Here is a 24038-nt window from a genome sequence, read left to right as displayed (position 1 = left end):
ATCAGTGATATGTCAACAGCTTGAACTTGGGTAAGTGCTATATAGCTCTTAATTCACATTGGGTTATAAATGGTGCCTTACTCCTACACATTGTAGGAGTAAAATGGAGGTCAGTTCTCAGTTGTCTGTATTAGTGGACGTCACAATTGCTTGAAATAATTTATTCACTAAAGTTTGATAATTCTAGAGGCAATACTACTTTTATCTGGAAAGCAGGGACAGTTAAGAATGTATGTAAACGACTTCAGTAGAAAGCCAGTGGCTTTAGAAATCATTTAAATAACTAGGTAATCAAAACAAGAAAGTTCTGAAAATTTCACTTTAATGTAAAAAACAGCTTTCTGTGCTCTGGTTCTAGAAGGAAGATATAAAATTGGGATACTAGTTTTCTCAGGGTACTCTAAAATAAGGACAAAATCTTAATTATGAACAGTTTCTTCTTAAAAACAAAGCAAAACACTAGTAATTTAATCCTTTTTTTGAGGGAAATATGCCCTATTTTAAAAAAAATACAGACAAACAAACAATATTTTATATAGGTGATTGAAAAGCTCTGTGTTGCAGCTGTATAGCGGATAACAGGATCAGACTCCTGATGGAGCATTTCAGAGTAATTGCCATTCTCCATCTTTTTTCTTTCTTTTAATTCTCCAGCTGTATTGGTTTCAGAGAGAGCCTAGAAATCTGTGGAGTTCAGCTGCTGCCATCTCAAGATATGCTGAGTCTTCTTCAGCACCCCGAAATAGCAACTTGCCTTGTTTCTGTGCCCTTGCCTCTGGTGTTCACATAGTCTCTCTCTCTTTACTCTATGCCACTGTTCTTCTTTTTGTCTTCATTTCAAACAGTTTTCTAAAAAAGTGAAAGGTGATGCTTAAAGCAGGAACACTGAAAAACAGAAAAGAATTATTAGGTCTATGGAATCTGTATTGATGCTACAGTCCTGCATGCATTACAGATTTTCTGCACAGAATACGAAATAGCATTAAATTAGCATATAGATTGTTGCAACATTTTTTTCCATTTCATAAACTGAGGCAAAATATCACATTGGGAGCATGACAATCTATACTTGCATTGCCTACAATTACCTACGTGGATATGATCCGCATGTAGGAAACCCATAATGTTTGGATATAAGTGGTCCTCTATTATTCATGCGCAAGTCCCAGTTTAATCAATGGCACTGACCTGCAGATAATTTATGGCGGGATTGCACAAAGATTGTTATATAACTTTGTATTTATGGTCTTGGGTGATTGCCTGTTGTGTCTCATGCAGTGGAACTGGTTCTCCCTAGAATAATTTGTAACACCAGTTCATGCCTTGACATAGCAGCTGGTGGTTTTAGAATAAGAAGAGAATCTGACGACAAAGAAGACGATGAAATCTTGAGGCTGGATGAAAACACACACCACTGAACACAAAAGAAGCATGTTAAGGACTGTTGTTCTGTTCAACTGGGATAGGCCAACACTTGCCCAGGCCCAACCTAGCCCAGATCCAGCCTCACTGTACTCTGTGAAATTCCTTGTTGTTGATGAAACTAACAATTATACTGTAAATATAAACTATGCATTTGAATCATTCTCAACTTGGTTTGAGTTTATTGAACCATACATTGCTTTAACATCTTCCTTAACCATGTGGAACTGCTTCCCACATGAAGTTCTACCCAGAGAGTTGCATTTTCATATATGCTATGTAAAAAATTCCCCAGGTGAAGAATTGTGGGTCCAACAGTCAAGAAGCTGGTTACAGTATGTACTGTAGAAGGATGTGAGGGACAGATGGGGCTCGTCAACCTGGGAAGGCAGCCCATCTAGGAGAAAAAAACCACTGCTGCATTGTGGGATATATTTGTGAAAAGAAAAGTCTAAGGAGTAAACCCTACACAAATCCAGAGTGGAGTCCCTAAGACGGTTGGATGGCACCTTGTATACCTCCTTCCGGCAACTCCTACAGGCAAGCTGGTGCCAAATGTATTGCTTTGCTTTCCTTTGGACCACATCAATGAGGCTGAGAGGGGCAGTGGCGTAGCGTGGGGGTGCAGGGGGCCCCGGCCGCACCAGGCGCAACATCTGGGGGTTAGGGTTAGGGGCGCAAATCCACGGGTTAGGGGGCGCAAATTACTTGCCTTGCCCCGGGTGCTGACAACCCACGCTACGCCACTGGAGAGGGGAGTCTTGTCATCTAGGTAGCCCAGGACCTCCATGCACACTGCCAAGGCTTGCACCCTGGGAAGGTTATTTCAGTGCTGCTAATGCAGTGGTTTGACCTCAGCTCTGTAGGGGCATTCATTGTCTCTTGAGACAGATACCAACCAAAAAGAATCAGGAGTACAGACTCTTAAAGCAAGCTCATTATTTAGTAAAATGGTAGGGAATTTTATATGAATAAACTTTAAGTCCACCCTTTCACATTTGATTATCCTTCTCTGACAGGCTGGAACATAAATATTTAATTAATGCCATGTGACAGGTTGGCATCAAAATAATGAAAAATCAGCAGGTTGCTATGGATACATTATAGAAGTGATTAATTAACCATTTGCAACTTCAAGGGAGTTTTTCAGGAAATAATGAACACCCAAGTGAAGTTGCTGTATTCATCTGTTAATCCTACTGGGTTATTTACCTCTCTTCAATACATATTTAATTGTAAAAAGATTTTTTAAGAGGGTGATGCTTGAATATGTGTATTTTTCACCTGAAAGCAACTCAGCTAAATTCAAGTTGTAACAAAAGATTGGAGAATGTTAAATGGAACAAAGCATGACAAGTACAATGCTGGATTTAATGCAGGGCAGAGCGGTGTGTGTTTGGAAGAGAATTCTAGGGCTGCTGTGGCTTGCTATAGCCAAGCTATGATTCCTGGCTAAGGTCACCTGTGCTTCTTATCAATCCTATCCCATACTGAATATTACAATGGTGTCACAAGTAGTGGTACTGCTAGGGCAGAGGACAGGGAGGCCAACAGCAGGTGGAAGCAGAGTTTTGTCAGCATCTTCCTCCTTGTTAAGTTCTACAAAGGTAAACCTGAGACCAGTGAGGAATCTGACAGCCAAGTCCGCCCTTGGACTGGTTGTGCATAAGGAAGCAGGCTAGCTCAGACTGAGGTTGGTGGGCCAGTGTCCCATTTGTCCTCATGGAGCAGTGTCCATTGCCTGTCACATCCCACAGAGTAAGGTTGCCTTGATTGTTCTTTTGTGTTATGGCCCTTTTTTAAAAAACAAACAAACCGAAGCTTTATTGGGTTTGCTTAGAATACATGCAATGTGATGTTAACTAGAGATTATTCTACTCTTCTTAAAAGAGTGGCCAGTTTGAACGGACTCTGAGCTGTTTTGTAATGTCTAATATTAATCTGCACATGCCAAACCAATTTATACAGATATGTGGATTAGATGAGATCAAAGTCCTGCCCATCTGGAGGTTGCAATTTTGCTTATGGCTTTAGCTGTGTGTTACGTGCAATTTCTCTATCTGGTTTTCATATAAAAAGGTTTTTGCTCCCAGATTTCTCAAGGTATGAGCGATATAAGCTGCCAGCGAGTCTGCTTGAATTATCTGTTTGATGTTAGGATGGTTTCAAAATGAGCAACTAATTTCCATATAAAAATGGAACACATGTATGGGCTCTCCTAGGCTGCTACCTTCACCCGTGTGTGAATACCTGGTACAATGTATGGAGAAGGCTGAAGAAGAGATGCTGATTCATGTACATTCATCTAGAACCCTATAGCTGACTACTTGCCTAAAGAGCTTCTGGAACTAGAGCTCATATTCTGTGCTTCAGTTTATGGGGCTTACCATTGGCTTCTAGAATTCTCTATAGCATGGTCCAGTGCAGTGTGCTAGTGCAGTGCACTACAGTGCACTCGTAGTATTTTAAGAGTACTCCCAGCAAACCTTCAAGCTGTTTTTAAAATTCATGTACATTTAAAAGAGACAGCTTGGGGGATTGGCATGAAAGTTGCCTGTTGGGAAAGTTGCTGAAGAAATAGTCTGTCTCTATTGGCAGCTCATGTGAGAATTTTAAAAGCAATATTGGAGTTCACTGCAGATAAGGGAATATTTAAAACAACCTGTTTAATTTATGAATCACTCTTCATAAAACATCCCAGAGTGATGAATCATAAAAACATCATAAAGCATCAATAAAAAAATGAAAACAATTTCAGATCCAGTACACATGCATATACATAATATCCATTGAAAGGCTTAGTTGTGCCTCAGAAACTGCAGTGAAGCATGTGCTATTTAATTTGGAATAGTACATTATCAAGGGGTTTCTAGTTATCTCAGTTGCCTTCCTCATTGCTTATGTTTGTTGCTTTTCCCACAGGGAGAGAGGCACAGCGAAGAACACCCCATTTTCTGGACCAGGCCTTATCCCTGTTTACTGGAGTGATGTACATTGCCATGGCGATGAAGAAAACATCTTACTTTGTGAAAAAAGTGTCTGGCAGGATGGAATGTGTCCTCAAAATATGGCAGCTGCTGTTGCATGTGGCTTTTCCCATGGTAAAATACAAGTACACATGCATAATTTAGTTTTGCCTTATGTAAACAGCATAGTTATCTTCAGAGATGATTTAGTTTAAAATAGCCTTGTTGAGAACAGTTGGTGGTAAAGTAGTTAAGGGTGTGCTAAATAATGGCGTCATTATTCTCCTCCAAGTCGTATTTAATTGAAGCCTAAATACCTTTTGAGCTAGCTGGAATTATTCCACAATGGAGATTTTGAAATCGGTATCACATGCAGAAGGTTTTGTATTCAGGGATTAGAATGATAGTTTCAAGGACTCCTTTCTCTTTTCTTTGGTCCTTGATGGTTTTCACTAGCCTTTTAAGGGACTCTTCAGAGCAAGGATGGACATGTTGATAACACCATTTCCTTCTGTGGTTTTCTGGCAAGGCCACTGATGGGCAGGGCCAGAGTGGGCAGGACTGGACTCTATAGTGACTAGGTCCAGAGGCTAATGTTGGTGGCCCACTTTCTCTCTGTCTCCCTTTTGGTTGTACCTTCCACCACTTTTCCTCCTTCTTTTACCACCCACATGAAATTGGTCTGAGAACCCCATAAGATTGGGCTGAGGACTGTCTGTGTCCCTATGGCTGCAGTTTGACCACCTGTGGCCTATGTAATGATTGCCCACTATCTTCTTGTCTGAGTCCTTCTACCTAAAGGTGTGTTGTGGTGTTTCAGGGCACTTGCCTGCACTCTTGACTGTGTAATACAATGGGTAAATATTTGTGAGCTTCCTTAATACCTTTGAAGTTCTCTGAGCATTGCTAAAGCAAATACAAAATTAAGCTGACTGGCACAATTCATTCTCTCTTGAGATCTAGACAAAAGCAGTTCAAAGCAGAACTCTTAAAGGTGCCCAAGAATCAAACCCCAAAGCCTGTAAAAAAATAGGGGGATTCCACATGGCACACAGCACTATTCATCAATGGAAGGTGGAACACTTATGAGGCTCACATTGCTGCTTGCAAGATGACATCATGTCTCCCTGAACAGCTGCCTGCACCTCCTTGGGAAGGCATGCCTCACCCTTTGAGAATGATGCCTCCAGAATACATTGTGTGCATATATGCACTTGTCTAGGCCAAAAATACTTGCTGGTGTTGCAATTTGTCACCTTCTGAAAAAGTGCATTCTGTACTTTTTTCTCTTTCCAAATGAAGCATCATGATTGATGATATTCAAACCATTCTGTTCCTCAGCGAGTTTGTCCAGCTAGAGGAGTGTACAGTACTGACATCCTTAATTATGTTACTGTATAGGAACTGCACAGATATGCAGAATTTTTTTAGGGCTGCTTTATTCTTTATCAGACCATCGTACGAAGAGCCTCTGTGGCATCTTTTTCCAGCCTCCAGTATATTTATATACAGGAGCAAAAATGTAATGCAGAAAATGGTTGTTTCCTAAGGTACTGTATAGGGAAAAGAGAGCTCGCTGAGTACAGTGAATTGAAAAAGTCATGTGAGCAGGGCTAGTCTGGGCTATGCTTAGAATTCTGCAGGTTAGTTCTTGCAACTACTTTACCTATGAGCAATCCTAACATTTCCTTAGCTACAAGCAGGCCTTGTAATCCCATGGAGAAACAAGTTACAAAATGGGCTGTATGCATATACAACCAGCAACTATTTCCACAGGTCAGGAGCTCTTTTTCTAGTTACTGTCACCATGTGGATTGCTTCAGCTGTATAAATGCACCTTTTGGTGTACATGGACATTGCTCTGTGTGAGTGTGTGCCAAATCATAGATTGGGGCTGCCTGCATGGCTCTGAACACAGAAGTGTTGCAAACTGAAGTAACAACTCTCTTGAGTAAGACACAGTTGTATGCAATCTTGTCATTTGGCTTGTGCAATAGAACTTCCCCTTTCCTATAGCCCCCAATATACTCTCAGAATCTGCTCTAGAGGGCTGGAGGACTCTCCCATTAAGTTCTTGGGAATGCACAGACAGAAGAGAGGAAGGGGAAGGCCTGCTGTGCAACCAGAACCTGGCTTTTGCAGCACTGGATAAAACTATGTTTTTAAATGAAACCCCAAATTTTAATCATCAAATAATGCAGAAGACTGAGGATAATACACATGGTCCAAAGTAACAGAATGTACATATGGAAGACCCTGGTTAATTTGTTGCAAACAGAGAAGGAAGCACAAGGGCTTCATGCTTTCAATACTTCCAAATTTCCATTTTGACCATCACAGAGAAGGTGTGATTCAGTGATAACCATTGTTGAGAATGCTTTGCAGAGGCAACTGGCTAGCCCCTGTTTGAAACTTAAGTTCCTTTATTGTTATTCAGTTATAAGAAAGGATCACTACTGATGGGGTTTCCTTCACATCTGTCGAGTTTAGGAGGTGTGGAATTCTTAGTTTCTGTTTCTGCAGTTGAAATTTCTGCTTTAGAGCTGCAGGAATTATTAACACTCCAGGCATGCTGTTGCGTTACGCTGTTAGTGATCTGAAATGAGCCACAATGTTACTAGGTTGTGTCTGTTCAAATTACAAAGCCTTTGCTGTCCATTTGGTAGCAGCTGATCACTAATAACTGGGAAACAAAAACTTCATTTCCCTCCCTTCCTTATGTGTTTCATTTCAGACCCTGATTTTATCCCAGTCCGACTGGTGGATGGAAGCAGTGCTTATGAAGGAAGAGTAGAAGTGTATCATGCTGGCCACTGGGGAACCATCTGCGATGACCAGTGGGATGATGCAGACGCTGAGGTAGTCTGCAGGCAGCTTGGCCTTGGGTTAGTTTCCCCACCCCAGTATATTGTATTCAGTTCACTGCCAATGAATTGAGATGCAAAAGCAAAGTCAAATGCCTGCACCATGTTTTGAAATGGATCTGATACTTAGGACGGCTGAACAAGCAGCACCACTTGAGCCAAAATAGAGTCTTTTGACCACCTCAGGGTGTAACTAAACATTGCTGATATTGTGTAGACTCTAAGCTAAAAGGGCAATCTCATGTTTTGTTCTCCTCTTCCATGCAACTTGTAGGGATAATCCGTGTGTGGTGTGGTGCCACAGATGTCACTTGCAGGATCATCCTTGCCATCATTAAGTGCAGTAGCCCAGTGTGGCTTATTTGCATGACAATTCTCAGATTTGTTCCGCCATGAATTTCATGTTGACTGTAGGTTGTATATTGGAAGTAATCAGGGGAATTCACACATGAGGATAGATTTGAACTCATGCCTGAGAGCTGCACAGGGAGCAGCCCCCTTGTGCTCAATAGAGCTTCTGAGGCCATTTTCTAAACACTGCCCTCCACTTCTGATGTTCAGCGTGTTGCTCCTGATATTGGGAATCTTTGGTTTCCAGTATGGAGTGAGGACTGCATCTGTGTTGACGAAAAGAGAGACAAAGGTTCGTGCACTTGCAGCATCACTCTTTTGAGCCCAGCCCAAATATACAGTTAGTGTGCCACAGTTTGCTGGTAATTTGTAATTTCGAACACATGCCACATGCTAAAGTAGAACCACATTTACCTTACTTTGAGGTTGACTAGCTTGCCTCTGTCCCATGAGTTTAGTAAATTATAGTTGCCATTAAATATTCCCTATCCACATGCTTTTATGGGAGCCTAAGGACTAGTGAGCTCAAGAAGAAAAAGCAAGATGCCTTAGCAGGTAGCCTCATCATTCCTAGACTGAAATTTACCATGAGAGGAAATATATAGTGGCCGGGGGTGGATGGGCTAGGAAGAGACGCCAAGCTGTGTATATATGTATATCGTCTCAGTTAATCCAGCTGGAAATGTTCTGCAAATTATAAAATAAAGCCTCTTGGCAATGACCTTCCTATCCTCTCACAGCTTTCACTTGGCATTACTGTGCAATAAAACCCACCAGGATTAGTTTGCCAGTGACAAGAAGAGAATACTGCTCATCTAATTAAATACTTTCTGTATGCTAACCCCTCCCCATTATAGCATATGGATTTCCAGCCTGTGAGGCACTGCATAAGTATATTTTCAGCAGAGCATGTAGAATATCCAGAGTTAGTCATACTCAGAATTCACCTATTGTAACGAGTGAAGATTAAGTCCTTTTTGTATCATTGGGTCTCCTCCGACTTAGTTGGACATCATCACACATCTTTGATATATTTTTTCTTCATTCCACTGATATAATGATTATTTAAATGAAATGTTTTTGAAATGTTGGTGTTACAGTGTGGTTTTGATCTGCATTGTTTTACCGTTTTGATTCTTTTTAACAAATGTAAGCTGCTTTGGGCACACATTTTAATATGCATGGAAAAGTGAGATATAAATTAGAAATGAAAAGGGATGCAGTGCAATGTAAGTCCCCAGGACACGACTAAACAACAACAACAACAACAACAAACCACTGGCATTAGTGGTGGCTTTCTTCCTACTGCAATTAGGAGTTTTGGGGGAGCAATTTTCAGCAAGACCACAGCAGGGGAGGAAACGCCTAAAGTTCCCCTTTCTGTTTGCTGCAGTATCACCCCTGGTAGCTGCCAGCTGCATTTTTTTAAATAAAAAAATGCATATTTAGTATGTCTTAATGTCTAGTTCGGCCTTTTGTTTCATATTTTCTGGCAGGTAGCAAAAGGATGATATGTTTTACTCAGTGATTCATAAACTCTGCAGGTGTGACATTGAGGGTTGTTTCCTTGATGACCAAAAGAGGCAACCCCCCCCCCCCCAAAAAACCCCTGTTGAGGAAACAGTCTGATGTATTTGCTTTAAATTGTAAGAAACAAGAGCCTTTCTTCCAAAACCAGAATCTATTGTCCTTATATTAATTTCTCTTTGTAAATCACTGTGAGACATTTTAAGTTTTTATTATTGATTTGTTGTTACAACAGGAAGCACATTCTTTCTTGCTGAATTATCTAATTTATCTCTGTTTTGCTGATCCTGTTCCCTTAATCTAGCACCAGCCCTTGTGTCTGCCAGGTCCTCTAAGTTTACGATACTCACTTTTGATAATCTCAACCTGCTTTAGGCTGTGGGCGAAGGAGACGGCCAGATGTCTTATAAACAGATTGAAAAACCGCAGCATATTTTTATGAGTCATGAAGGACATTAAGATAGAAGTTTTTTGGGAAAGTAATCTAAAAAGAAACCATGGTGTGCAAAGCACTGTTATGTTTAAGGCTGGATTTTTCAACTATAGATGTCGTAAATGAGTGTCTGGTGTTTTATATACAGAATGAACTTTGCTTTGTACTCTCCCTGTTTTCTTTACACATGACCATGTTCTTCCTGCTTTTTTAGGGTATATCTCCTTTATTGTCTATTAGCTGTTTGTTTCATTTTTGGGGGGGGGGAATGCAAAAATAGTCTTATTTTTGTCTTCTCCATACAATTGACTAAACTAAAGAAGAACATGGGGTGGAATACTTATTTTGGTTCTGTTATGACAGAACTGCTCTAATTTCCTAATAAAAATGTACACATTTAATTGGCAATGCAAAATCTATCAAAGGGTTCTTTAGGAAATAAGCATCTTAAGTAGCCACTCTGTTCATCTACTTGGATCAATATTGCTTGGATTGTAGTATGTGTACCAAAGCAATACAAACCATTTCAATAGCTAATTTAGAGGCACTTTCTGACCATTTGCCATCATTGATTCTCTGTTTGTTCATGTTTGTGCAGGGGGGTTGCCAAGGCATGGAGCCAGGCTTATTTTGGAGAAGGCTCAGGTCCTGTGCTTTTGGATGAAGTGCGTTGTACAGGAAATGAGCTGTCTATAGAACAGTGTCTAAAGAGTTCCTGGCAAGAACACAACTGTGGCCACAAAGAAGATGCAGGAGTTTCCTGCACACCTCTAGAAGGTAGGCAGCAAAGGTTGCTGAAGTCTTAGAAGTCTATAGATTTTGAATCAAGATGGAATGAAGCCATGGGACATGGGGCCAAGTCAGGGTGACATTTCAATGTATATAGTACAATCATTTTGGGATTAAATTATGAAGTTGGATAAAAGCAACAATGGGAAATGTGCCAGTATTAGGGCTCTCTCCCCTTTTACTTTTTCATAAAACCTTGCAAATTACTAGTGTCTAGCTGTTTAATGAATCTGTTCCAGCACATTTTATAGCACAGATTCTTTCCCCCGAAGTTGCCTCTTAAACACTACTGGCTCTTATTTTTAATGCTACAGATGGTGCCATCAGACTGGCAGGTGGGAAAGTCAGTCATGAGGGACGACTGGAGGTGCTTTACAACGGACAGTGGGGCACCATCTGCGATGATGGGTGGACTGAACTGAACACACATGTGGTTTGCCGCCAGCTGGGCTTTAAGTAAGGTCCATTTATGTGAGGAGGTTAATTACTTTGCAGATCCCTGCTGATAATTTTCTGCAAAATGCTATTGTCCAGAATTTCACAGCTGCCCAGTTAACTTCACTGTTATGTCCTAATCAGGAGTACATTTATCTGCAGTAAAACATTATTGAAAAAAATCAACTAGGATTTAAAGAAAAATGGTTAGATTAAGAATCTTAATTATCTTATTTTTGTCCAAAAAAAACCAAACCCATTTCTTAGTTGTCTTTGGTTTGGGAAGGGGGTGCACTTTATCAATTGAATCAGTTTGCTACCAGTCTCTAGTTCAGCAATCCATGTCTGAAAACAGTCCTACTGGAACAAATGTTTAAATTGCCAACAGAGCAGGCAGGTGCCAATTTTTAAAATGGGAACTGAGATAATCTGGGCTGGTGTAGACATAGCACTGAGCAGTGCTGTGGTATTGTACACTCCTTCCAACAAATCTAACTTTTGTAGTGTGTGTATTTCAAAGTTTTATTTGCTGTATTAAGAAGGAACTCGGGAACGTTGTTGTTGTCTTAAATCTGATTAGTCCTGGGAGGGAGGAAGAATTCACACCCCAGAAGGAAAGAACATGGAAAGTGTATGTACAAGGCAAAGCGGTCAGCAGGATTATATCTATAGCAGCCTTTAGTGTCAGAGGATGAAATAGAATTCTGCATATTGTGTCAAATGAGTGGTTAAATGCTCTGCTGAATCAGGGCCTTTAAAAAGTAAAACATCCATGGATTTCTAGGAACAAGATTTATTTAAAGGTGGTGGACACTGGACAATGTTACTCAAAATAAAATGGATGCTAATTGAAGTTGAACTTAATTGTGCTGTGTGCACTGGAACTGTTATTACATGAAATATTATTGTTTGTTTTTTATGTTGATCATATGTTCAATACCTCACTCACATTACAAGTGCCAATCTATCTATGTGCAAACAGGAATGGGAAAAGTGTCTCAGAACACTACCCAGAAGAGAACATTGGACCCATCTGGCTGGATGATGTCAGCTGCTCAGGAAAGGAGTCTGCAATCCTCCAGTGTTCAAAGAGGGAATGGGGAAAGCATGATTGCAGCCACAAAGAGGATGTTGGGATAAGTTGCTATAGAGATAACGACAGCCACAGAGCCTCACTGGGTAAGCTCCTCTCTGTAGATGCAAGCTTGGATACAGAGAACCAAGGGACCCCAAAGGTGCTTTAGTTTTGTGGTTCTAGAGCACCAGTCCATCATGCCACATAGCAAACCTTTTTGGGAAACTGAGGCTGCTTCTGACGTGGCACAGGGATGTGCTGTTTACAGGCAAAAAGTCTGAACTTTTGCTGGGCATATTGAAGCCAGTGAGTAGCCCTTTGATTCTTGGCCACATTCTAGCTAGATATGGATGATTAAACCTTGGTTTATCTTCCATCTTACCTCAATGGCATATTCCCCATTAGTTAGCATGTTCAAGCTGAAATTAGCAATGCGTTGGCCATGTTGTATCATGGCCCAAACCTAAACACCTGATTCAGTTCTTATCCTGATAACTATTTGAGCTAATCAGAAGACGATACAAAGCAGCTTTCAAGACTGGAAACAGAGAATAGTTATACTGAGTATCCATTTTAAAAAGTTAAATCTGTTAAATTTAGAAAGGCAAGGAAGAGCTGCAAGAGCAATACAGAGCAATGTCTACCTAGTACAGGACCAGGCTATTTGTCATGTAAATAGAGGACATTTTTAATCTGGTTACCATAGGCTTGTTCTGAAGCAGCTGAGTACTGGAGTAGCTGAGTTTTTAATTTCACAGAGAACTAGAGTATTTTTCTAGTGAAGCACATGCGCAGCCCTTGGTATGGTTGTAATGGTGAACTCAACATACTCAAGTGTGACATATAAATAGGCATGTGAATAAATCCTCCTCATAGGTATGAGTTTTCGGACAACTTGCAGATTGAAAAATTGTAACGTGAGAAGTGTCTGGGAAGGAGCTATAGTTATTCCAAAGAACAAGGAGCTGAGATCTTTTTTCTGCCAAGGGTCAGTCTTCTACGCAATGCATGCTATTGATGGACAGGGTCAGATCCATGGAGTTTGCAGAATTGCACAGCTCTTGTGCACTCTCTCTGCCAGCCCATTCATCACTCTCTTTGCCACCCCTGCAATAGAGAGCAGAGCAAATGATTGGCAAGCAGAAGGTCCTAGGTTGAAACCTTGGCATTTCCAGTTAAAGCATTATGGATAGCCTGACTAGGAGAGACCCCATACCTGAGGCCTTGGATGCTGTCTATCACAAGAGACAGTACTGGGCAAATATGGACCAATGAAGAGAACTTCATATGTATAATATAGCTTAACAGCCAGCTACAGGTGTTTAAAGAACCTTGACTACCCAACCCGCAAGAATGGAAATGATTGATCTCATTTATCACCCCAGTTTATGAGGAGGAAAAATATAGGTTTCACCTTATGTTGGGAAATGGTAATCAGAGTCAAAGAACAGCATTTCAATGAGAAGTAAACATAGTAATGAAGATTAGACAGCTTATAAGGAATTTATTTAAGAATTGCATCGTGTCTTTCAACTTAACAAAGAGCTCTATTAAGTATATCTTGGTACCATACCAACTTTATAACTTGAGGCATACTGTTAAACAAATTATAGTGTTTACAGCATTATTGAACTAGAGTTTCTTTCCATCTTGCATGCTTTGCTAAATGAATTTCCAGTCATATTATTTTTGCTAAATGAATTTCTTTCCCTCATCTCTTTTCATTGCTGTTCTTTTACACTTCTTAATATTTCAGAGCTTTTATTACACCAGCAGTATAATGTAAATAGTATTTCTGCGTGGGTGAGACAATGAGAATGGGAACACTTAAACCCTGAATAGCTGGGGTTCATATCATAGTGGCCATTCACGTAGACACTAAGTGAACATCTGTGCTGCTCTGTTCATGAAACTATGGAACTTAACCTGAGCTGGAAAGGGCCCAATATGGTTAAATACTGCCAGATGGTAAAATTCCCTTTGGGTACCTGTAAATTGTATTAATTTAACAGTTGTGAATGAAACTTCCAAGTAGTAACAAGCTGGTTGAGAATAAAATCTGCTCCATTTTACAGCTAATATCCTGTGTTGCTGCCCGGGTAATATGAGTAAAGTCTGAACTGAAATTATATTCTTGTAGAGTAAGCATTTCTGGATGATGACAAAAATGAGGTGAAAATTTTGACTTTTTGGATGTAGTCACTGATGTTGCACAGTAAATTTGAAAGAGGTTAGGCAAGGCTCCTACAGAAGAACCACTGATATAAACAAATGTTACAGTAATTAGATTATTAACTATTTTCATATCTATTGTAATATATTTGGAGGGAATGAATCTCATAAACAGTTTCTGAAGTTTAAGGGTTGGCCCTCCAGTGAGGCCTGGTGAGGCTGCTGCCTCAGATGGCAGGATCCCATGGACATTAGATCTTGATGTAGAGTTTTCTTCACGGCTAGCCTACCCATGAGGCCAGATGATGTAGCTGCCTCAGGTGGCAGGGTTCACTGGGGCAGCTGATCCCAAGGTCAATATTTCTTCCCCTTTTGTTCCTCATGTAGATCTTCCCTTGCCCCTTCATCATGGGTGTGCGAAATGACATTTTTGGGTCTGCCACAGGTGCCCAAATGTCTTGGACCAGCCCTGGCTACCCTACTCTTGTAATTGGTTAAACCAGAAAACCCAGATAGGTAGCATGCAAGCTATACTTTTAGCATAATGTGCATTTTGGCCCTAGGAGAGGACCCATCTAGTTCAACAATCCATTTCCAAACAAAGTGCCAGCAAGCCCAGCCTTTCATCCATGGGATTTATCACGTGTGGACGACGTGCAGGGTTGCTTCCAAATGAGTCATTTTAATGTGCCAAGGAAGTGCTATTAATGGATCCTTTCTTGTGTTGAAGCTGTTGTGTGACTTTTTCACCCTGTAGTCACTTTAGAACTTCAACCACGATCACTGCACTGTGGCCAAGTGTAGTTAGAGCTGTGAGCTGGGTGTGCAATGATGCAGAATGAGTTCCAGTCAGTCTGGATATACTCAGCCTGCATATGTTAAAATGTATATAATAAATTCAAAGGCAAGGATAATGTGACATTTGCTATGTTTGATTTCAATATGCGAGCAATTGTTAGTTTCATCTGTTCTTTCATCTGTTAATGCTCTGTTGTGCATTAGGAAAATGTAATTTGAGCTGTTGTGCAACAATAATACATTATTAATAGCAGAAGACCTTTCTATGACACTGGCTGCTAAACTCTTGAGGAAACGTAAGGTTAGAAGAAAATGTATTGATTGCATTTATGAGTTCATCGAGTAATGATGATCAGCCTTTGGCTGTAAAGGCCTTTGGGAATTGGCAGTCTGCCATACCGTTCTTCAGAGAAGATTAAAGTGTAACTGAGCCAGTCAAGGTTTTCAATTCCCTCTCACCCAAGAAATGTTTAGTAGTGCTACAGAAAAGCTTCAAACAGGGGAGTGTCCTAGATATGTGCCAGGAAACAAACTACAAAACAAAGCAACTATACCCGATCACGGAACTGAAAGGGGCTTGATTAGAGCAATTATAATGCTCATCTTCAACTAGGCTCTGCCATATACACCAGCCTTCCCCAACCAGATGACCATCCAATATTTTGGACCACAACTCCCATCACATGTGCTGGCACTGGGTTGGGGAAGGGTGATTTAGACTGTGCGTAGCTAACTGTATGTTTGAGTAGCCACCCCCATAAAAAACAGCAGCTCATAGCACATTAAAAAACCCTAGAATTCCAAGCAGGAGGTTGTAGCATAAACTTCTGGCTGACATTCTCTCTTTGTCCACGAAAGAGAGGAATTAAGCTGTGATCCACACCTGCCACCTGAAATGGTACAATCTAGCAACATATTATTATGAATTTGGGGGTGCAAGACAGCATAAAGTCCGGATCAAGCTAGTATCAGGATTTAATTACATTCTCCACTCATACAGGATTCTTTAAACTGGACACCTGTAATCACTGTACTTTTGCTTGCATCCGTGTCAAAATATGGTGCACAATTTTTGCAGGAAAGTTAGCTTCCTGTGTTACATTCCTAAATCCTTCACAGACTCTTTAGTAACATTTTCTACCATTCAGCCTGGGACCTCTAAATTTGGAAAAGTGGAATAGATTTGGGAATCAGCAGACTGAGAATATGTTCTTGTGGATACCAGAGAGGAAATTCATTTCACATTAGACTCTAGATTTGCTGAACAAGTTGGCATGGATGTCATACAAGTTACAAGACTAAAATGCTTTCATCACTGGTGTACAAACTTGGAATGCTTGAACTTGAGCCCCAGTTGACAACTTTCCTTCAATGTGATGAAAATTAGCTAGGGTAATGGTTCTTGCTACTATTGCTGTGTGCTAACAGCTGTAACTTATTCCCAGGGCCTCCTATCAGATTGATGGATGGTGAAAATAAGAAAGAGGGCCGCGTGGAGATCTTTATCCACGGCCAGTGGGGGACAATTTGTGATGATGGATGGTCCGATAAGGATGCAGCTGTGGTATGTCGACAACTTGGCTTCAAGTAAGATATATTATTCAATAGTCCTTAAATACTTTATCTGGTTTCCATACATTATTGTCTATAGATCGTGCAAGTTCATAGAATTAAATGTTGGGCCCCTCCAGACTGGTGTTTATTGTGGTGTGGGTGTATTTGGCAACATGTTACTGACACAATGATAGTACATTGGTAGTAGATTTGTTCTGCTTTATTAGTTATTTTGTGATGCTTCCCCAGTTCTAACACATTCTTGCTGTTTGGAGGGGCTGAAGCACAACAAAATTGGCTTAAAACAACAACTAAGAACACTCCTGGCATGAAAATTTGTGGGATTTCAGCAGCAAGCTGCAGGATTTGCGCTGATTAGAAATGGAACTAGATTCAAGTAGTATTGAAAACAGGGTCACATATGGTCACCCCAATTGCAACATGAGCACAAATCATTATGCAATGAAAAGTATATCTGGAGAGGACCATTGACCATGTAATGTGCAATTATTAATCTTATTTATTTATTTATTTATTTATTTATTTATTTATTTATTTAATTTGACACCCTTCATCACAGTTAGTTGGATCACAATTAAATCTCATTGAAATCAAATGCTAATATCACCCCCATTTATTTTAGTGGGCATAAAGCATGACTAATTTAGTATTGCTGCAATCCATGGTTTTTATTTAATTCTATAACACCATTATTAGTAAGCGGCACTCAGCTCTGGTGAGTTATCTGGGGTGGGGCTGTTTATTTGAGCAACAGACCTCACTTGAAATATGACATATTTCAACTTGCCTTTAAAACTCCATTCAGTTTCAAGACAGGACTTTATATTGTGTTATAAAATAAGGCAACCTTCCTGAAGAGGTTAAAATACTTTTTATGCTGGAGCTGCCAAGTTGCTTTTCTCCAGCACAATATAAACAGATTTTCAAAACTTGCCAAGAGTATCAGTGTAACAGGCTTCATATGAAAGAAGCATAATGTAGTTTATATGTTGCTCATGTGCCGCCCATTAGATTGATTCAATGCCTTCTGGTGCTTGATCACAAACTGTAGCAACATTTATGGGGCATTTCCAAACAACAAAAGATGACAAGTTTAGTAGCATGCATGACAACACCAGAAGGCATTGCTAGTAATTTTGCCTAAAACCACAGGAAAAATGACCAGCAGATGTCGTACAATTTGCATTGTTATTTTCAACATGGCGAGCAGACCAAGTTGCCCCCATGTATCACTCAGAGAAGGAGCTGCAAGGAATATGCTTCCCTTTCCCTGCAAGGAAGTATACTGTGTCCCAACTGGTAGTTGTCCAGGGACTTCAAAGATTAAGGGAAGCATGTTTCTATGTCTGTCACCAGCCAAGGCACTCTGGACTACTGAGATGCTGCCTCCCCTGCTTTCCTGCCCCATCCATTAGCTACTTCAGTGCCTGCTTTCCTTTCACCTCCTAATTCCCTTTCCCTTTCCATTAAAAAATTAAAAATCTTTTTGTATCATGGCAATAAATTGTGAGCCTGCAGGCAAGGACTGCCTTGTCTTTTAACATATATATACTGAACTTCTAAAATCCTAAAAAGCATAACAACACAGTTGTCTCTACCTTTTTTCTGATTTGGACATAGCTATAATGCAAGAGTATGGTCACAGGATGCATGACAGAAACTTTGAACAAGCTTGAAGTGTGATTTAGCAGGAAAATTACATTTTGCTGTTCAAGGTACAGCACTCCCCTAAGTCCTGTGTGTCAGTCAAACTGCACATTATGTTGGACATGTAGCCTGCAGCTGCATATGTGATTTTTCTTAGTCAAAAGTAAGTGTGGAGGCCCAGGTCTAGATCAGAAGCAAGGTGCATGTGGAGGGGAGGTTTAATCCTCCCTTTCACCCGCTGAAACTTCTACCTGCACCTGGCCCCCAGCCAGCCCAGCAGTTACTGATAGTAAAGAAGTCCCCATGGGCATGAATGGGAGGTGTTTTACTATCAGTAACAGTTGTGTGCAGAGGAAGGAGGATTAAACCTCCCCTCCCTATGGTAACTTTTGAGTAAGAAAAAAGTTGCATAAATAACTGCAGGCTACATACCGTGGGTGGCGCTGTGGGTTAAACCACAGAGCCTAGGACTTGCCGATCATAAGGTTGGCGGTTCGAATCCCCGTGACGGGGTGAGCTCCCGTTGCTCGGTCACTGCTCCTGCCAACCTAGACGCTCAAAAGCACCTCAAAAGTGCAAGTAGATAAATAGGTACTGCTCCGGAGGGAAGGTAAACGGCGTTTCCATGTGCTGCTCTGGTTCGCCAGAAGCGGCTTCGTCATGCTGGTCACATGACCCAGAAGCTGTACGCTGGCTCTCTCGGCCAATAAAGTGAGATGAGTGCCACAACCCCAGAGTCGGCCACGACTGGACCTAATGGTCAGGGGTCCCTTTACCTTTACCTTTACCTTACATACTAGACAGCAGTGTGCAGACTACATACTAAACCTCTGGTAGCGGCAATGGGAGGATAATCACATAGCGGTTCTAATAAAAGAAAAAAAGTTGCATTAAAACAAATGCCTTTCAAAATACCCTAAAAACATAATTTCAACCTGAAATAGTGAACATATTTATGTCATTGCTTACATAATTTTATGGTTTGTTTTCTTGGCACAATCTGCTGGTTGGAGTTTTATCAGCTATTCAGCAATTTCATGTCATTTGCCATGTATGCAGCTCATTTGCCCTCATTTTTATTTCATACTAGAGTCCATAATGAACACCCTGAATTTCTCTTACACCATCCTAATGGTCAGTAAAGTTCAGTGAGTTTGTGTTGCAGGATATCCCTATTAGGTTTTGTGCCATTTTGATTTACATTGCTCAGGAAAGGAATTTGCCTTGTGTTATCTTGTCTTTCCCATAGGACCATATTTAATACATGATGAAGACTTTTCCTCCCTTTGTTTACACATGCTAAGTTATGCTGTGGGAAGTAATATTTCTTGCAAGGGAAAAGAGAGGAGTTTCCTTCTATTTCCACACATTTTTCTTGAATGTCCAGCTTAGCAAATATATTCCTTACTTTCACAGCTAGTGTTCAGTGTGATCACCCCCAATTTCCAGCTGTTTCTAGTTCAGAAGAACTGGGCCAGATGCCTCCAGTCATCATCAACATATGATAAACAAAACAGGCAGGGTTTAAGTTTGATGCAATCAGTTGCTGTTAGCTGAATTTCTTAAGTGTGGTAGAAAGCTTGAGTAACTGAGTGCTTAAATACTCAGGAAAATTGGGCAGCGGGGCCACAACAGAGATGCATTGCACTGTTGGTAGCAAATATTAGATTTTAATACAAAGAGCCAGAGAATTGCAGAAGAAGCAAAAGACTGGATAGAAATTCTTGTGCCTCAATACAAGCTGATATAGTTTCCCCCAGGAATGCTGTGCATGGGATTGTGCATGGCTAATATCTCATGGGTGGGATTCAGGGTTTTTATTCTGCTCACTTTTTATTCATGGTGCCTGAGGAGTTTGGAGAGTGTCATTTGTTCTATTCTACAAATCTCTCTGGTGGTAAACATTCAGTACCACCAGAGAATCAGTTGAGAAGCATGACTGGTTTATGTGGAGGTTATAGGACAGGTTATATGACTTCCTAGTTAATCCCACACTTTCTAGTGCATTTCCCCATTGGTTTCCTTAACACAAAGTGTGGGCTTGTTGCACCAATGTGTGCCAGAGTCCTTTAAGCCACTTTAATTGAGCAAGCTTAAATGTTGCAGTATGCAGTGGAATCCCTCCCACAAAAGAGTGCAAGTCTGGCGGGGACCTAAGCTAAACATCTGATGACAATCCTGTTTTCATGTGAACACTGAAACATAGGACTGGTGTAGCTTCAAAACTGGCTTTCTTAAATTCAGTTGAGAGACAGATTGTGTATTGCCATGAAATGCTGAAAAGTCCAAAATGCTACTGTTCATGCCACATTTTATTAAATACAATAATGGAAAAAAGCTTGCCCAGCTTTGAGGAAATGTGCATATAATAAATTCATTCTCTTTTTAAATTCCACTATATATCACTTATGTGGTCTAGGGGCTTCAACATTTCCCAAGAAAAACAATCTAAAGCAAACAAATTCCTCACCTTACTTATGGTGGCTCAGATATAAATCACAGCTATGTATGGAAAACCTAGAGGGTCTTGAGGTTTCTTTAAATACCTCTGATTTACACTTGTGCCACTTAAACTGAAGAAATTAACTTATTTGGTAAAAATCCAGAGAACTTGTCAGCATGTATAAATACTTACAGTACATTTAATGAATGAACCACACAATCCTACTTGCAGAAGCCAGAAATGGAACCTGGGACCTTTCACATGCAAAATATGCACTACAGCTAAGCTACAGCCCTTCTCAAATGCATGGCTGCCATGAAAATTAGCAGCCCTGTGTCTTCTGACCCCCTTCCCCTCCATGGCTATTGCATCTAATCCATCCCTCCGTAAGTTAGACAGATGACTACTGTGGACAGAATCTCTTCTGCACTGGCACCAAGACTGTGTACCTTCCTTTTTAGGCATATTTGCCTGCTGCCATTATTATCAGAAGGCTAAACCTGTTCTATTCATCTGACTCACTGATACACTTAATATTGATTTTCTTATCGTTGCTGTGAGTCTTTTACATTTATGTTTTTCTGATGTTTTGTTTTTCTTTCCCTGCTGTTTGGTTTTTCTGTTTCATATGTTCTCAAGTTGTTAGATTTGTTCTATAGTTGGTATTTATATTGTTGTATCTTTTGTTCATAAGTTGGCTTGAGAATCAAAATGGTGGAAAGCTGAGGTATAAATATTTTAGTCAAATAGAATTTACTTGTGTTCAGATGTCGTGACACTCGGTGTCCCCACCAACCTCTGCTGTTGGCAGCCAATGACATGCTGCAGGCATGAGCAATTGCTGAATGCCAAGACATGCATAAGTTCTACTAGACAATGCAAAGGTTGAGAGTGGTGATTAGACCATGTGGAGGAGCTTGACGCATGGCTGTCATGCATTCACATGAATCATTTGTCTTTGCTATTCAAGCCCAAAACCCTCTTGATCACGTAGAACTAACTGTGTGGCTCTGTATTGTGTTCTTTGGCATTAGATTGTTTTTCTGGAAGAATACTGAAATTTGTAGATTGCATCAGTGGAATGGAAAAGAAACATTGGTTGCATGCATGATTGCCAAAGTTTGGTAGACCTTCTAAATATTAAGATGATGATGTTCCATAAAAAATAAATCCAAGTAACTGGACTGAAAAAGCTTATAGATTTGGCTATCTTCCTAAACCTCAGTTAATATTTTACACCTGTACATTAGTGAGCTTGCTGTAGTCGCAAATTAATATTTATAGTGGGAAAATGTAACATAAAATGTAGTAAGTACTTTTGAAATCATAAAAATGTCAGCCAATGAAAACATGACCAAGACATAGCAGCAATGGAAAGAACATGCATGTGTTAAATAAACAAGGTTATAAAGTAAACATTATAGCACAAAAAGCGCTCCTTTGGTGCTTTAAATTACATCGCCCTCTTATATGTGATGGGGGAATACCTGTGTATAATTTGGGCATGTAGTGGAAATTTATTCTAATACCAAATGTTCTTTATATGTCCATTGAGAACTCTTTATTTTGAATGTAGTGTTGCTCTCTAAAACTATTGCAATCTGCATCATGTTATACTTTAGCCACCAAACAGAGAGGAGCCTCTATCTAGATTAAAATCAGAGTGAAGCCTGCAATCCTGTCTATATTTACTTGGTACTATGTCTCACTGAAGTCATAAAAGCATGAATAGGAGTTGTTCAGCTCAAACATGTCTGTCCATGGTTTGCTTTGAGATGCCTTATATGGTAGCCCAGCAAATACAGCTGGGGCTTATGAAGAAATCCATGTTACGTAGGAGTCTATCTTAAGATAACATTGCACAGGAAGCTCTAATAACAAGGCCTCTTGTTCTAGCATGAAATGCCCCAGGTTTTCAGAGTTAAAGAAATCACTTTTCTTTATTAAGCAAGAGCCAATGTTGTTGAACATTGTTGTGTTTCCGGAGATGCTCCACAGGATGCCGCATTAAGCAATTTGTAGTTATCTGGATTTACTCAACGGCCATATATGATGGTCATTAGCATGAAAAATAAGTATGGAAGGGCTCTGAGTCGCTTTGGTTTATGATATATATGCAATAATAAGTTGTATTTAAGGATAGATTAAGCACTGGCTGTTCAATATGAACATATTCCTTATGGTACCCAAGGAAATTGAGTTTTTAAATATCCTTGGATGGATCTTGAAAAGAAGTGCTTAACTTTGGATTCCAGCAGTAGATGTAACTTTAAAAAGGTCTCCTGCACTTTGTCACTGTCTGGCAGACTTAGCTCAAATATGGGGAAAAACAGCTGTCAGGGAGTTGAACATTCCTTGCAATATCTGCAATCTATATAATTGTTCATGTGTGAAGGGGGGTGAGAGAGAACTTGGAACAAGAAGAGGCATGTAGTTTGTGGCTAACGAGTTAAACAAATAATCTTAGGTCCATTTTGTGAAGATGGACGGATAGCGCTGCTTAAGGTCATTATTCTTTGGGTTTCCTTGCTATACACGTGCAACTCATACAAATTCAAATTTCTAGGCTCTTTCATTCTTTGTTATGGACCATTGGGGTTTTCTGAAATTTTGTTTGCATTTGTTTTATGGACTTTTGATTATCTACTTGTCCCTTTTCACAAATAGGTTTTAAAGTGACTTGCAACAAAAGTAACATTCAGAAATGTAATACATAGCAAACTTATCAATTAATACAATACATCTAACTAAAAGGGTTCATCCACAATAGTCAATTGTATATCTTGCCCCACCCCAAAAAAGGAGGGACTGCTAAACTAGCCCCCGAAACCCCATTCTCCTTTGCTACCCAAACCTCTCCAAAGGCCTCAGCTTAGTAGTATTTTTACCTGTATTGTTGGTTTTAGTGTTGAACTGATCCAACTGACCAGGTGTGCCAACCCTAGGGGGGCGAGGTATCTTCGCCCCCCACCTCAATATTTGTTGGAAGGGGGCTGGGCCCCTCAATGTTGAGGGGGCAGATGAGGTTGAGCGTGGAGCCAAGTGCAGCACACCTCCAGTGACTGGCTCCCCCTTAGTGCTCAGTCTCCTCCAGACATTGCGATGACATGACATGACCTCACACATTCGCAATGCACGTCTGGGCCCTGTCAATATTGGGGGCATCTTGGTGTCTCTGCAGTTGATTGAACTGTATAAAAGTGTTACCTCTAATGTTAGTTGTACTAGAGTCTACCCATTTAAATTTATGGAGAACATGACTAACTTAGGTCTATTAATTTCATTTCATTAGCAAAACTTAGTTGGATACAATCAATATGTTCATGTCCCGGGAACTGAGGAAAAAATCATGTTATAAAACTTTTTAATGGAGTGCACTGGATTTTTGTTTTCATGGAGGATATTTTAAGCATGCTTCAAACCATCAAGGCATATACTGTTGCACAATCCTATTTAACCTTTATACGAAACTGCCAGAAGTTGTCATCCAGAGTTTTGGGGGTAAAGTATGTTGACCAACCCAGCTCCCTCTTGCCATTCC

The 24038-nt window shown here is 40.3% G+C and overlaps 1 protein-coding gene across 4 annotated transcripts in view; it reads left to right on the top strand.

The window, feature by feature from the left end:
• PRSS12 (serine protease 12) overlaps positions 1 to 24038 on the top strand; it is a 58592-nt gene that overhangs the window by 22937 nt on the left and 11617 nt on the right. For 3 of the 4 annotated variants that reach the window (XM_083460258.1, XM_083460256.1, XM_083460257.1), the window contains 4 exons: positions 10162 to 10340; positions 10667 to 10808; positions 11770 to 11966; positions 16278 to 16419. In XM_083460258.1, the coding sequence (XP_083316384.1) occupies positions 10162 to 10340; positions 10667 to 10808; positions 11770 to 11966; positions 16278 to 16419 (660 nt within the window). Of the gene's footprint in view, positions 1 to 4344; positions 4524 to 7122; positions 7274 to 10161; positions 10341 to 10666; positions 10809 to 11769; positions 11967 to 16277; positions 16420 to 24038 lie in introns of all 4 variants that reach the window. The other variant, XM_083460259.1, reaches the window with a different exon arrangement.

This window comes from Podarcis liolepis, assembly GCF_965112155.1.
Source record: "Podarcis liolepis genome assembly, chromosome: 9".
NCBI lineage: Eukaryota > Metazoa > Chordata > Lepidosauria > Squamata > Lacertidae > Podarcis > Podarcis liolepis.
This window is presented reverse-complemented; position numbering and strand designations above follow the sequence as displayed.